Source organism: Sceloporus occidentalis, unplaced genomic scaffold, assembly GCF_023333645.1.
Source record: "Sceloporus occidentalis isolate IW3139 unplaced genomic scaffold, rSceOcc1.0.p SCAF_5, whole genome shotgun sequence".
In the NCBI taxonomy this organism is placed as follows: domain Eukaryota; kingdom Metazoa; phylum Chordata; class Lepidosauria; order Squamata; family Phrynosomatidae; genus Sceloporus; species Sceloporus occidentalis.
Window position 1 is genome coordinate 156244244 of NW_028316985.1, and position 16611 is coordinate 156260854.

Consider the following 16611-nt stretch of genomic DNA (forward strand, 5'->3'; position numbering starts at 1 on the left):
GGTCTAGATAATCCGTTTCATCCAGGATCGATTGGAGCTGGATCGCAACCGCCCTCTCGATCACCTTACCCAAAAATGGCAACAGCGATACACGCCGATAATTATTATGCATCAGGGGGTCAAGGGAGGGCTTTTTTAATTAAGGTCTTACAGTGGCCAATTTTAAATTCGAAGGTCAGGTAAATACACTCAATATAGGACGTTTGACGCACATGGTTCCTGGTTAGAGACAAGGTGTTCTTATGCACCAAGGCAACACCCCCTAACCTGGTCTGGTACTTCACTGAGAACCCAGCAGGTAGGGCCTGAGCCCATACAGCTTCTCCCTCAGGCCCAAGCCAGGTCTCAGTAATGCAAGCCAGGTCACAGTTGTTATCCTCAAGCAGGTCATATATTATATGGGTTTTGTTTTTAATAGACCTGTCATTGCACAGGAGCAGAGACAGGGTTTGTGGTACGGTTGGAGTGACCCTCAGGTCTCTTTGGTTAGGGGAGGGACAGGAAGGCGGGATAGATATTAAGCATCGATCTCGCCTTCCTCTGTAACGCTGGTCCACTCTCCTACCGCCATACCTCCCCTTGCCCCACACTACCTCAATAGGAGCCCCGTCCAAACATGAAGAGTTACCCTCTACCTCCCCAGCCAAAACATTCCCCGAGTCCATATCCCCCCTTCCCCCTGTAGCACCATGGAAAGGGCAGAGAGAAGACACTTCAGTCATTCTCTGCCCCATTCGGCACAGGAACACCTCCCTTGCCCTCACTCCGCCGCTGAAAATGCGCAGCTGCGGAGATGCAGAGTCCAACAGCATTCCGTAGGCGGCTCCCCCGGGACGGTGCGCAGATGCGCACCTCCGACAACCCGGGGAAGGCCACCCGGCAGCAGTCGCAGCTCCAGCAGCGGTGTGCCCAGTAGAGAACGGAGTGTAATCTGCCCTGGAAGCACTGACCCTCTTTTGTTCTCTCATCCATCCAGCCTTTAGTGTGAGCACAAATAGTTACGCCTGCTGGAATTTTGTAGGTTCCTTGGCATTGCTTTTCTTTGCTTCATCTTTAGATTTTTTGTTACATGTCCCTAAGTTTTACCCTCGACTTATTGACAGGTCATATGAAAATCCATAATTTTGGCCCCAAAATCTGCCCTCGACTTATACATGAGATCGACTTATGGTAGAATATATACAGTATCTATGAAACAAAAGCAAGTACTGTAAATAATAACTACCTTCTTAGTTTTTATTACAAGTAACTGATACTTCAAGGACAGAAAACATTCACAATGTGGAAAAAGTTGTTTGCTTGGCTCATTCTCAACAACAATAAATCTATTCAAAACATATAGATAAAAACTATAGAAACAATGGGAGGGATATTGATACCATTAAGATGGACAATGGGGACACTGAAGATATTAAAGCAAAGACAAAAAGATTTAAAAGCACCAAAAAGAAAGGGGGGAAATGACTTAACTATAACTATCAGCAAACACAAAGTCATCCGGTAGATAATAAAAAACTGATTTCACAGGCACTGAAGAGCTTCTAGGACTGTAAATTCCAGCTGTTTATGGAGCATCTATAATATTATAGAAAAATGACTTCCACTCACCAAAGTAAAAGAATGACATCTGTTTGCATTTATTGATGGCAGAAACATAAAATGGGTTGAAAGTATGGATAGTTGTCTCTGGTACTAAGTAACTTAGTAAATAAAAAATATGGTAATTGTAAATCAAAGCATATATAATAAAATCAATTGTTTAACTTTCTTCTCTTATGGAACCCAATACATTCAGAACATATATTTTAGTCTTATATTATCACCTTAAGTTGCAAAATGTCCTCCTAAAACCATCCCTTTTCGTCTTGCACTGTTGTTCTTCCCTGCCTGGCCAATTCATGACACCATTACTGAGTGACGAACATGCATGTGTGAACCAGTCCTATTAGTGTAAATAATAAATGACATGGTTTTGTTCAATAGCTAAACAAGAATGTTTGATAAACATAAATATATAAAAAGTCAGAATGATCTCTCAGTAAATGTTGCAAGATACCTCTGGTTTATATGTATTACCTGAGCCCATTCTGCCATTTAATGCTTTATAGTGGTGGTGACCAGAAATGGGTTTTTAATATGAACATTATATGTGAATGGAAATATGTCTCTTTTTCATTTAACCATAAAATTGTTTTAGAAATATTTTTTTAAAAAGAGTCATAAAGCATTATAATAAATGTTGACCTTGTCAAACCCTATTAAATTAAAAAAAGAAGAACAACAGTAGAAAAATCTGTACTTCTGTAAATTTTGATGTACTTCCATTATTCTGAAAAGATGGTACTTTCTTTAGTTTAAGAAAAACTAAAGGAAAAATACAGGCAGTGACTGGATGACAGTATTTTGAGGATGCTCCATTAAAATAAAGCATGACAATTCATCACTTAATTCTTAGTATCTGCCTAACAGTGAGGTTGCTTCCTATTGAAGACAGAACAAGCACCACTAACAGGATTAAGTACATTACACTGGGAAAACAAAATAAAGAAATTGATTGTTCTCATTGGTGTCATTTCTTCTCAGGGGATTTTACTCATGGGTTTCGTCCTTCAAATGTCTACTTTTTAGCAATCAACTTCAGCATATAGAGATGAACTGAGCATATGTTTAGAGTGACATGTTGAAATGATGCCACAGGAAAGTAATAAATGAAATATTCTTGAGGAGCAGTTAGTAATCATATACTTGTGAATTTACTGTACATTCTCCACATTTCTTTGTACTTTAAATATGGAATTGCTTACTAAAATTTTGTTTTGAGTATCTACTGAAAAGGAGATATACATAATAAAATGGATTTTCAGAAAGCTTACACAGAATGTGGTTTGCATTAACTGCAATGCAAAACAAATTAAGGGTGTGTTGGTAAAGCCTGTTTTTCATATGGTTGAGACGTATACTTCTGTAAAAATTGCAGGGGCCTGCTTATAGACTATTTACTCAGTCAATAGTTTTTTAAAAAAACCTCATTGACGCAAAAGCTTGAAGACAGGGTCTGCATGGTTCCTTTCTAAATATCTTGTTTGCTAGGAAATTATCTTGTTCAGATGGTTACCCAAAATAAAATAAATATTTAAAAGCCACAAAAGTGGATAAACATTTCTCTGAAAGGAAAAACCAATGCAAAATAACTCCATCATTAGGACTATGTTGTGACTACATTGTGGAAGTTTGTATGCATAGTGAGTGCCTTGGTAGCCTTGTACTCTGAAAGATTATTAGCGTACAGATCTCCGAAATTGCCTTTTATGGTGTATGCAGATATTCTTTCATTATTTGTTTCTTCGAAAACCTCGTACTTGTGCTTTCTGGTACTATGGATCACAAGGTTTTTTTAAAAAAAAATCTTCAATTAATGTTTTCTATAATAAATTTTAAATCAGGCTTTCTGAAACATCATGTTGCTTAAGGGTTCTTTGACCCATTAATTCCTATATGTTAAAGTGGAAAGTAGCAGGCTGAAGTTTTCCATAAGCTTTTAGTTCATTATTGAAGACTTGTTTTGTTATTCCTTGCACTTGTATCTGTGTCTTGGAGCTGATCCCATGAGTGAAGAATTCAATGTGCAATGCTGCCCTTTAATGGGTTTTGCTCTCTATTGACTTTCACTCATTTTCATTCCCCTTGTTAATATCTTATAGGAAAAGCCTTACCAGTGTTCTGAATGCAACAAAGCTTTCAGTCAGAAACGTGGCCTTGATGAACACATGAGGACCCATACAGGAGAGAAGCCATTTCAGTGTGATGTGAGTTGGTTTTCCTTTTCATCTACTTGTGTTTCATCCAAAGATGAATGCCAGGGGTTTATTTCCTATAAACACAATCATCTGTGCAGAAGTCCCATTGAACTCAGTGGGACTTCTTTCTGAGCACACATGCTTCGGATTGCACTGTCAACCTATTTTGCATATTGTATAAATTTATAGCACTTTGCAGTACAGTTGCCCCTCCTAACTCACGGATCTTAGATCCGCACCCTTGATTACCCGCTGAGGGGTGACCTCCACTGTTTCCAATGGTATGCATGCCTGGGCTGTGCACACGGGGGCACACCCCATTCAAGCCTATGAAGCGTGAATATACATGAGCCTTCATTTGCGTGGGGGGGTGTGTGTGTTCCAGAATGGATGTCCCAAAAAAACAGAGGGCCAGCTGTACTTCCCAATAATTTTTTTTTTCATTAATGGACACAGAATGCTTTTCTTTTGCTTCTTTAACAGCACAATACTTTAATTGTTTCTTTGGAATTAAGCTCCTCTGAATTCAATGGGACTTACTTCCCAAGAAAACATGCATAGGATTATGCTGTAAGAATACCTGCTTGTCTAGGAGTTGCCCCATGGATCTTAGGCAGTTTTCTTTAATGAGACTTAACTCCCAGTCATGTATAGATTTGTACTGTATATGAAATACTTATTACTACAAACAAGAGTTAAGAGTTTTTCAGACCTTTATTTGAACCTGTTGATAAACAAGCCACATCTTATTTAAATCTTATTCAAGAAACAACATTTATTTACTTTCCAAAGGAGTGGTCTTGCCAATCTGTCATGGGAGGAACAATGAAAAGTGTTGCATCATCTTGAGATTAACAAAATGGCACAAATACAGGAAAATTCTTGTTAACCATGTCAGGCCATTGTAGTGTCTGCATGTGAGTCTTGAGAGTGGATGTGGAAAACTTTCAATATCCTGCATTGTGCAGTGGAACTAAATCATGGGGAGAGGGGGAAAGTAAGTAGATACTATAGTCCTGGGACAGTATAGAAAGGTGATATTCTGCTAGTGCAAATAACATTTCATGCATGGGCACCTAGTTCCAAATTCTCTACAAGAGAAAGGGATTCCAAGCCAATTGCACAAGTAATGGTGTGCCTAGGGACCACAAGGGACACACTTGCTATTGATTTGTGTGACTGGAAAAACTAATGGAACTCTGCTAGCACACCGTTTTCTTCTACTGATGTAGTGGTATGCTTATGTCTTGCTTCATCTCCTTTATTTCTTTTTACTTTTATTAATAATTTCATTAATGTAAAAGAATCATAGAATCATAGAGTTGGAAGAGACTGCAAGGGCCATCCAGTCCAACCCCCTGCCATGCAGGAAATCCAGATCAAAGCATCCCCGACAGAAAAGAGCTGTATGGGATAATGTTTGTACATGAATTGCTGTTAAAACATTCTTGAAAATATGAGATAATACCTCTAGCTCAGTTCTATATGAAGTTTTATAAGTCAGCCATAGGCATTTATTTATTTTCATAGCAGCATGTCCCAATTCTGTGTATGTTTAGTGAGAGGTAAGCCTCTTTATGTTCAGTAAGACCTTCAGGTAAGGGCCCAAACTAGATGATATGCAAAATACATACATGCTTTTCACACATCTAGTTTCAACATTTAATAACAATATGGAGAGACCCCATTCAGGATCCAGACACAAAGGTTAAGCTTTTCCTCCCACAGTACAGTCCTGATGATAAAGACCACCCCCTGAATCTGTTATTATCCTTCTATCCCATGAAAAGGTTTCCACTGGCAGTTGATGGCACGCTCCTGTCAATGCTACTTTATTAAATTTAAGAAAAAAGCACAGATGAATGAAATACAAACATGTGCTTTCAAACATGTAGGATTACATGCTTTAGTTTTCAGGCTGTTTGCAATGTCTGCTTCATTTCCCATAGCAATTTTTCTTAATTTTAGTGTTCATAATTACATATATAGACTCTCCACACATCAAGGATGTCTATTTGGGGAAATGTTTTTACGACTGCATCTTTTTTGTTTCTTTCTGGCTATGTAAGGGATGTAAAGGAAATTACTGCCCATTCTAAAATCATAAAAGTACCTACTAGAAATGCTTACTTCAATTAGACGGTTGGCATTGAAACCTAAAGATTATGGTTTTCCTTTTCTGATAGTTTCTTCTTTCCTTTGTTCAGTGGTATAATGAATTGTTATAGAATGATTTTTTGGATTATAATTCTATTTCTATTCTATAATTCTATTTTGGTATTTACGTTTAAAGGTTATCTATTGATCTGTTAGCCTATTTGGATACATGCAAAGTTTGAGAGAGTGTTGCAGATGTCAAGTACTGTGAGAAGATGTCAGATCTAAAGGCAAATAGTCTTTAGTTTTTTGTGGGTTTTTCAGGCTATTAGTCTTGTATGCTATTATCTACCTCCTATTTTGGGAAGGATATAGAACTCTACTTCTAGATGGTAAAAGAGGCAAACCTGCAAATTTTGTTACCGTAGGAATGTTATTTTTTTTAAAAATAACAGTTGTAGCTCCAAAGTGCAAAAGTAATGCTGAAGTAATTCTTATAGTTCACCCTTTTAAAAGTAATTATTTACTCCTCATTTCTCAAAAGTAACTAAACTACAAAAGTAGTTATCTTTTTAGCCCCAAGACAGACAGGCCAAAAGAAGTGGCTTCTGGCCACCTCCCCCCAAAGCGTACAGAAGCTGCTCTGAAGCAGCAGGAGCCGAACTTTTCAGGAGTGGATTTAATCTGCTTCTGCTGGCAGACTGTTTGGGACCATGGCAGTTTTCTGCTTCAGGAGTGGGCCATGTGGTCATCATGGTCCCAGCCCAATTGGGGTTGGAGTGGCCTTTGGCCACTCCTACTGGGCCGCCCACTTCAACCCTTAGTTGTATTTTTAAAGCCTGGATATTATAAGCTGCTGGACCACAGTCCCTTCCCACTCCAACTATCTCAACAATCACAGCAGACCATAAGGCAATGACACAAGGCATTAGTCACTATGTAATATTCTTCCTGTACTGTTTAGTGAGGCCACATCCCTGTAACTATAAAGATAACCAAAGAAAATATACCTAGATTGCAAAAGGAGGGATATTTTCTTTCTTTAAGTAGCAACTGTAGTGTGATGTCCCTATATCTTTTTTACTGGGGAAAGGGACTAATTTTAAGTAATTAGTAATTTGTAATTCATTACTTACAAGCTTGTGTGTTTGGCTATTTGAGTTTACTTCTCTATAATAAACTGCCTCCATGTTAGTAGGAAATTTGGTTTCAAAAAGTATCCACTTACACTAGTGTTTTATGAAAGATCCTGCCTAGATAATTTAGTTACATGCTTTCTTAAAAAGGATTTCATGCTCAAATACAAGGAGAAATTTGGAAAGAGTGCATATTCTGCAATATTTCACAGATGGAAATAGATACAATTCTCTGTCCTTATAACAATTCTCTTTCCCCACTTTAGCTGCAATCTTCTAAGTTTCCTGAGAGTTAGCCTCACTGAAGACAATGAGACTCACTTTCTGAATAAACATACATACAAACGCTGTAACAATTATTGCCAAAATACCATTCATCAACCTGGTATTATGCTTTGTTGTTGCTATGCAGATAACCAAAATAATAATGATTGGTTGGTTAAAGATATTCTGGAGATTTTGTGCAACATTAAACATATTATGTTATCAACAATTCACTGTGGTTCCTATCACTGAAACATGAAAAAGATAGTGCTTGGAAATTTACTGTTTGGGACTCTTATGGCCATGATGGTTGTAGGATTCTGGGAGTTATAGTCCAAAAATATTTTTCAAAGTTGTACATTATGTGATGGCTTAGGGCCTTATCACACAAGGCACCTACTGTGCTGGAATCGTGGCCCAAACGCTTCAGAAGTGCAGAGGTGCGATCGCCGGTTGCATTTCTGAAGCATCACTGAAGCACATCCCGCTCTTCTCCCGCTGGTGAATCATTCGTGGATCAGCCATTTCTGTAATAACAGGATCTTCCATTATTGCACCAGTTTGCAGCAGTCCCAAGGTGTCCTCAGCACGGGCAGCTTGAAGCTTCTCCTTCGTGGCCGCCTGTTTCGGCCCAATGCCTTCCATCCTTTCATAGGTCGGTAAAATGAGTACCTTTTGTTTAAATGGAGTAGGTATTTGGCCTCTGAAATGTGTTTTGTTTGGTTCCCCCCTCCCGCTTAATGTCTACTTTTACTTTCCAATTTAAAACATTGATTGCATACAGAATAATGCAAAACTAAGGGTTTGTAAAGCCAAATGTCCATATGTCATGGTACACCAGGGTTCTGGGATAGCCTGTGTTATTCATGATTGAAATGCTGATTCATTCTGTCCAAACATTTTTGTTACAAACATAAGCAGCTAATAATGTATATATATATATTAGCACTTGGCTCATCTATTCTCTGGCAAGCAGAAAAGTAACCCTAGAACAAACCATAGTTTTGCATTAGTTTTGCTAGGTCGTGCCAGATCCCAGCATCACACTAACCAAATTGTAGGCAGAAGCTATTCTGGGTTGTTGTAATGTCCAGACATCATATCTAAATTTGCATAACTTACTAGCTGTGGTTTCTGAGGGGCTGCCAAACAGAATGAAAGCTTTGCTGTTGTATCTGAATTCACAAATTGCCAAATCACTGTCGGATGTCCTCCATGGCTGTTGGGAGCTCGTGATATTTCACATGTCTTTTGAAAAGTGAGATGGAGTCTTTGACCAGAATCCAGTTGCAGGTTTACACTGATTTAAATACAGTTTAACACTTGGTTGCACTTTCTCCCAGCAGGATGCACAAAGGTGGTATCTTATTCAAGACTGTGCAAGGTCTATGATGCTGGCATAAATCATTGTGCAAGCTTAGGAGCACTGCCCTATTATATAAGTGCTCCTATTTTGTGAATTGTTGAGTCCTGAACTGTGGTAATGACATCATCATCATCATCTCCATAATCTTTTCTTCTCTGGGGCCAACAATACCCAGTTTGTCAAACATTCTTCATAGGATTTAGTTTCAAGACCCTGCACTATCCTGGACATGTTCAAATGTTAGTGTCGTTTTTAAATGAAGTCACAGAGAGAACTAGACATACACGGCACCCTTCCCTTACACAGGGTATCTGTTCCGGATACCCAGCATAAGGGATATTCTGCGGATGCTCAAGCCCCATTTAAAACAAGGGGGCTCGTGCACGCGGCGCGGCATGTTGCATGTGCCTTAGGCACATGCACCATTTCCTTTTATGGTGAGCGGCTTTCAGCGTAAACTGAAAGCCGCGTAAAGCGTGCCCACGTATGACACAGGCACATTTTACTATTGTAAATTTGGTCTGGATAGGCCAGAACAGAGCAGCACAATAACTAATCTGGACACTTTGCTTCTGTTAGTGGAGGTTACAATCACATTACTTTTTTTTAGCCTACATTATTTAGTATTGCTATTCTGTTTTGTTAGAGGGATGTAAATCTTTACTTCTTTCATTTTCACATGAAAGAATGAATTATTTCAAATCTCATCCCTCACACAAACTGCTGAATGAGTTTATGAGAATTTTGGTGCATTCTTCAGTGCCTTTAAACACTTTTTTTTGGTGAAAATTTCATTTGTGAATAAAGTTATATTGTGTCAAAAATCCAATATTTTGCAGCATATTCTGTGTAGAAAAATCTTACAGTGGTTTATAATTTTCTCATTTTCCTACTGGATGTCTCATCATATCAAGACATCTTTTCTTTTTAGAGAGATCATTTGCAAGGATTCTTTACATCTCTACTACACTAAGGCACTTAGTTTGTTTTCATATACACAACCGCTGTGCTGCTTTCCTCTCATATCTTGGACTTTTATATCTAGAAATTCAGTATTCTTTTTATTTAGTCCCATTTTATTTATTTTTTTATCTGGATTTGTAGTGTGATACTTGGCAAAATTATCATCCATCATATGATAGACATTGTTGAATTTTACCAGTGGAGGCTGCAGGTGTTACGTATATATTCTCAGTTTTTCACTTGTCTCAGGAAAGACTACATGCCAGGAAGAAGTATATTTCCCTTAACATTTTAACTTTCCACAGAAAGTAGGACCTTTTAAATATGTAATTTTCAACCCAGAACAGTGGTTGTCAGCCACTGGTCTTCTAAACATTTTGGACTTCTTACAGCCGGACAATGTCCAGTAATTCTGGAGGTTAAAGTCCTAAGCAGCTAAAGAACCAAAGGTTGAGATGCACTGAGTCTGAAGTGATATACTCCCAGGAGGGGTTTTATGTGTGGTATATCTAAATACAGTATTAAACTGTTAGCATACATTTCTCTTACTAGGATACATCTTTGTTCTGAAAAGTAGTTAGCATATTGTTGATACTTAAACTTGCCCATTTAAATCTTCACATTACACATTTAAATACATTAAACGTTCAGTTAAATGTATATGCTTGATCAGCATATTTCAATTGCTTTTTCTTTAACTTTCAGAGACAGTATTCATATTTTAGAACATTTCAGCAACAAAAAACTGCTTGCATACCTTAACTTTCAAAATATGACAGAAAGCCTATATTTTGTGTCTCGCCTTTCCTATTTGAAGCAATTCCTATTATAATTTTTTCTTCATGCATTAAAGTATCACTTTAAAATCCTGTTTATTGCTTTGTTTTATTTTAACCTAGCAATGAATACTTCTCTGTTTGTTTGTAGGCTTTTAAATATTGAAGCTATAGCATATCAAGTGGAGTTTACTTTTCAATGAGAAATAGGTATTTAGTGTGCATCTGTAAGCAGTTTATTCTTCTCCTTTTGCAAAGATAATGTGCCATTGTTAAACTGTCATCACTGCATGATTGAGACTCATTAAAAGCTCCTTACTGGTAGCAGAATTTGACACAGCCCATCTGCTGAGGTTGGTATTCTTACAGTGTATTTCCAGTAGGATAAGTAATGCCTCTAAGATGTTCATGCATGTGAGTTTATGCAAATATGGCTGTCTGTAATTTACAGAGTTATATCTGTTTATTGTAGCATCTGCCTCTGTTAGGGTTACCATTTTTTTGAATCTGATTTTTAAAAAAGACATTTAATTGTGTAGAAGCAACGGTCAGATGATCTCCTCTTTAACTGACATGGTCCGATGGTCCACAGGCAAAGTACAGATGCATCAACATGTCCTGAGTCAAAATATGGATATTCTTCTAGTATCGCATTTTCATAATGAGGATCACTATGAAACCCCAAAGTTATTGTGACTACACATTGCCTCCACTCTTCCAGATGTTCAAACAAAAACCCACCAAACAGTGATACCTTTATTGGACAACTAAAATGCACAATATACTTGTTGCAAGCTTTCGAAGCTACACTGACTTCTTTATCAGGCAGTATGTTACAAACCAAACAGGAGGAAAAAAATTGGAGATGTTAGTAAAATGCCTGCATTTTGTTGTTTCTGTCCTTAGTTAAGATGTATGAGGACAGAAACTAAAGGACTGTATTTACAGCTTGGGGTGCTCCTGCTTCAGATGTCAGCTCAAATTGACATGACAGCCAGGAATGCTTGCTATCAGCTTTGGTTTATAATCCAGCTGCATCCCTTCCTGGAGCCTGGGGATCTAAAAATTGTGGTACACACACTGGTAACCTCACGACTTGATCTTTGCAATGGATTCTATATAAATCTAAACTTATTTATTTATAATCTTATTGTATGTACAGTGCTGTGTAAATCTACAGTGCTACATTAATAATAATAATAATAATAATAATAATAATAATAATAGGGCTACCCTTGTGTCTAGTTTGGAAACTTCAACTAGACCAAAATATGGCAGCCAGATTGGTCACTGGGAGTTCCAGGTGTGACCATATAACACCAATTTTAAAGTCCCTTAATTGGCTCCCCATTAGTTTCCGAACACAGTACAAGATGTTGGTTATGACCTTCAAAGCCCTTCATGGCTTCGGCCCAGTTTATCTACAATCCGCCCCACACACTTAGGTTCTCTGGAAAAAAAATATTTCAGACAGTAAAAACTAAGCTGGCTGCGGTTACCCAGAGGACCTTCTCTTGTCCTGTTCTCAAGTTCTGGAATGGCCTGCTGGAGAAGACCCACCATATTACCAATCTTGACAGCTTTAAAAAGGTGGTCAAGATGGATCTCTTCTGACAGGCCTTCCCAGATTAGCAGCTCAGTTGGCCCCATTGACTACCCCGTCTTGTCCATTTTAATAATTTTAACAGTATTATTTTATTGTTACTATTTATAATTATGAGTAATTGGCTATGATGGGTAGGTGGGTTTCTGGGACATTGTATTGTATTGTATTTTAATGTTTTAATGTTGTTAGCTGCCTTGATCTTAATGGAGAGGTGGGGTATTATTATTATTATTATTATTATTATTATTATTATTCCACTCCCCTTTCCCTACTAGCTCTGCCTTAAACATATCACTTCTACTTGCTCTACACAATGGCTGGCTCTAAGACCCATATAGATTGTGATTACAAAAAACAAAACAAAACATGTGTATGTGTGGTTACTGAATTTCACCACCACCTCTCTCTTTTTGTTCTAACTCATGGACTAAAAAGATATACAGAATAGCATATTGCCAGTTCTTGGCCTGCACTATTTACTTTGCTCTACATCAGAAAAATATTTACCATGGTTCAGTGTATAAATTTGCCAAATTTCATAGTTCTAACCCAGAGTATATGATTTTAGGCTTAACTGTTCTGTACTCCTCCTGTACTCTGTAAAGATATTTTTGATTTAATCTCTTTGATTGAAGAGTAAGTGGTTCCTGAGCCACCTCGGCTGTGCAGTCACACCTGGGAAGGTTCCAGCTCTGTGTCAGTGTGATCCATTAAACTGGAAGTTTAGGACTTGAAAGATTAATATTTCCTTTTTAGCTCAGCTCTCACTAGGTGGATGTGTTAGGTTACAGTCAGGTTAGAGCCTAACTTTATAATATGCTGCAGCTGGATCCTGGTTGTAACACTGCCAGCTGCAGCATGGGGTTGCTATAGTTTTAAAGTTCAGCTTCATATGTATCCAACACATTTATCTAGTAAGGGATGAGCTGAGAAAATAAACATTACTCTCAAATCCCAAATGAACAAGGAGATACAGTGCCAGGGATACAAAACCTTAGATACCAGAGATGTAAATGTTTGCTTATTTTAGCTTCTCACACATTAACAAAAAGATTTAAACAATTTATTATCCCATGGGTGAATTATGAGAATTCTGTACATTTTTTTCATTTTTTCCCCATTTAACTTTTAATGAAAAAAAAATACATGAAAAAAGTACTACCTTTTATATAACCTGTTGTGTCTTCATTGGTTTGTAAAGTCAGCTGATCACTTTCAGGCTGTGGGAAGAAGACAACCAATCATTCTTTATCTCAGTGGGACATCAGTGCTATTGGTAGAACAGGTTAAGACACTGCACAGTAGCCTTGTAAATAAGGCCACATTTATATTTTTATTTTTTGCCAAGCTCCTAAAAGACTACTTTCTGTGCTGATCACAGAAGGGAGAGCTATTCTTCCTCCATGGCTAGGAAGACAAACCACGTAGGCTGTAGAGCAGAAGCAAAACCATCCATCCCTTCTCTATTAACCCTCTAGCTTCCATGTGTTGATTTCCATGCCTGCATAGAATCCCTGGTTTTTCATAGCTACATACAAGACTGTTCTCAAGGCCCCATTTGATAATCAATTCCTGGCATCTTAAAACTAAAACAGGGATATAAATAATACAGCCTTCCTGATGTTGCACTGCAAGTCCTAGCATATCTCACTCTGTATATGCTGGCTAGGAATATAGGGACAGAATTCAACAACATCTGGAGGGGTTTCAGACCCCACTCCTGATTTACCAAATGTGGAGTTATCTGAAGAATGAAATCCGAGAGAATGTGCAGAACAGCAAATAAAATATTAATTTCCTTCTCAGATCCTTTATATCCATACCACATCATCTTATACAATTGTAACTCTGTTGTTCTTTGTTTCTTGAATAGGGACTGCTTCATCCATTGTGATGCAAGCCATCCAAATTTTGCAAAAGGTTAAAGTATCTCAGTGACACATTTCAAAAAAATCTACATTTCTCTGCTTCCAAAATGAGGACAAAGGATTGCCTTCTTGCTTATCTGTGGTTATACATAATGTCAAGTGATTGAATATGTGTTTATGCAATTTTTTAGATGTATTCAGTCAGTTTAATGGTTTTGTTTTATGTTTTCTCTCTTTTTTTTAATCTGTGCTTTAGGTTTGTGACTTGTCATTCAGTTTGAAGAAAATGCTGATCCGACACAAGCTGACTCACAATCCAAACCGCCCGATGGCTGAATGCCAGCTGTGCCACAAAAAGTTTACAAGAAATGACTACCTCAAAGTGCACATGGAAAATGTCCATGGAGAAACTGACAGCTAATTTTGGCTTACACAAAAAAGAGTGCCTAGCATTCCCTTTAAGGGTGTATAAACTCCAGACTTCTGACCTGATTAGTGAGTGCAAGACACACATACACATAAAACCTCTCATATGTTCATGTAATTGCTTTATTGTCCAAGTTAAACAAGGTTCAAACAGAAATAAGTTATTTAAGTGTGAATTTAACCTTTAATGGAAAAAACCTCACCCAAATCTCTCATATTTTTGTCATGCTTCGATTTATGTTCCTCTGTGTGGTGAAATCAATACTAAAACTACAGTCCTAGATGCAGTTAAAGTTGCAACAGCCATTTTGTAAACTAACAGCATGCAACTACATATCCCAATGGGAAACGTTTTCCTCTCTGTTCTAGCTCCATGTGTAGGAGATTTAGATTCTAGTTATGCTGGAGTTTTGGTAGGGATCCTAATGGCTGCACCTGTAAAATTGATCAGTTATTACATGAGTGTATTTAAAGAATGTGTGTTTTGCTTCTTACTGGAGTGTAAGCAATATTGAGCTCAATGAGAGCTACTTCATAAAAGAAATAATGGGATCGAACTACTTATCCTGGAAGGAGTTCAAATTATTGTTTCAGGATTTGGTAGGTGGGAGTACAAGGATGGAGATTGTATCATTCACATAGTGGTTGATTGCAGCTCCCTTTATCTCTCATTGGTTATACTGGCTAGGGATGGTGGCAGTCACAGTCCAATGGCATCAGTAGGGGTAGATGTTTTCCACCCCTATGGTATTATGTTCATGTGGAATACATTCTCATGCAAAATAACCCTGGAAAACTTCAGTGACTTTAAATTAGGGTTGCCATTTGTCCTGAAAAACCTGGAAAATCCCATATTGAAGGGACTAAAAATTATGCCAACTGGCTGGGCCAGTTGAAGCAGTAAATCCCAGATTTCTTCTTTATCCCAGGATGACAAGTACCATATATACTCAACTATAAGCTGACATCATGTATAAGTTGACAGCAGGTTTTGGGGCCAAAATGATGGATTTTGATATGTCTCGTGGATAAGTCGAGAGTAAAACTTAGCGGGGTGCAACAAAGGATGCAAGGATGAAGCAAAAGAAAACAGTGCCGGAAAACTTACAAAATTCCAGCAGGCATAACTGATTGGCTTCATGGATGAGAGAATAAAGAGGGGGTGTGAGTGCTTCTAGAACAGATGGCACTCTTGCCTTTCACCAGTGGATGGTTCCTTTTTTAAAAAAAAAATAAGAATTTAAGCACAGTACAATACTTACACTGACTCTTGGAGAAGTCAACTCAGATTTTTGAAGTCAATGTTTTGACTAAAATTTCTAGACTTATACACGAGTATATACAGTGGGTTAAAATATGGCAGTGGTGATGAACCAGGAAACCATGCAGAAAGACCAACACTGGTGGGAGCCTCAACCTGACTAGCAGGTTCCAGTTGCTACTGAGCATTGCCACCTTATTCTTCCATTCCATTCCCTCCCTCTTCCCCTGACCAGAAGGTGGGAAAGGAAAGGTGGTGAGCAGAGATGGCCTTGTGTTGTGTGGTGATTGTGTCGGCAGCTTGAGCTTAGGACTAGACAACCAGGTAGAACTTTTCTTCCAAAAGGAGTCCCTTTACTTTCTGGGGCTACTTGGAAGCCTCCCTCTCTTCATACAGGCTTGTGTGGGGCTGGGGCTGGGGGGGGGGGGGGAGAGAATGCAAAAAAAGAGCTCTTAGGTTGATACTGGTACTGAAGTTGAAACATAATGGTAGAAAAAGTACAATGATTAATCAGTTACATTTGCCTAAGCAAAATGCAAATTAATAATTATAATAATATGCAGATTAGATGCCTGGATACGAGGGACTTGAATATGGCAACCATACATTAAATCTCAGGTGTTCTCCCTTCCAGTGTTGAAATTTTACATACAGAGGATGGTGTCAGATTTTCTGGGTGTCTTTAGTTGATTTCATACTTCATACAGTTGACACAAGCCTAATATGAAAAACAGCTAGATCTCAGGTCATATAACTATGAATTATACTGTAATCTCTCTATGCGGTTGGTAGATGGGCACACTGGTACCATGGTTTCTTATGCCCAGCCCAGAAGGGGCAGCATGCACCCGCCCCTTTTACAGCCAGATCGGGGCCATGGCAACCACATGCCACTGCCCTGATCTGGCCTTTTTAGGATGCAAAAAGGAGCTGCAGTAAGTGGCTCCTTTTTGCGCCCTGGAAAGAGTATGATAGCTGTGGTGCTGCATGTTTACAGCACTCCTTTGGCACTGCATCATGCAGATGCAACACTGGAGGAGCACCGTGATGC

General features: G+C 38.3%; 1 protein-coding gene across 3 annotated transcripts in view; it reads left to right on the top strand.

The window, feature by feature from the left end:
• Positions 1-15952, top strand: part of PRDM5 (PR/SET domain 5) — a 113993-nt gene extending 98041 nt beyond the window's left edge. For all 3 annotated transcript variants that reach the window (XM_089525869.1, XM_089525867.1, XM_089525868.1), the window contains 2 exons: positions 3702-3806; positions 14130-15952. In XM_089525869.1, the coding sequence (XP_089381995.1) occupies positions 3702-3806; positions 14130-14294 (270 nt within the window). In that variant the 3' untranslated portion in view covers positions 14295-15952. The remainder of the gene's footprint in view (positions 1-3701; positions 3807-14129) is intronic.
• Positions 15953-16611: the final 659 nt, after the last annotated feature.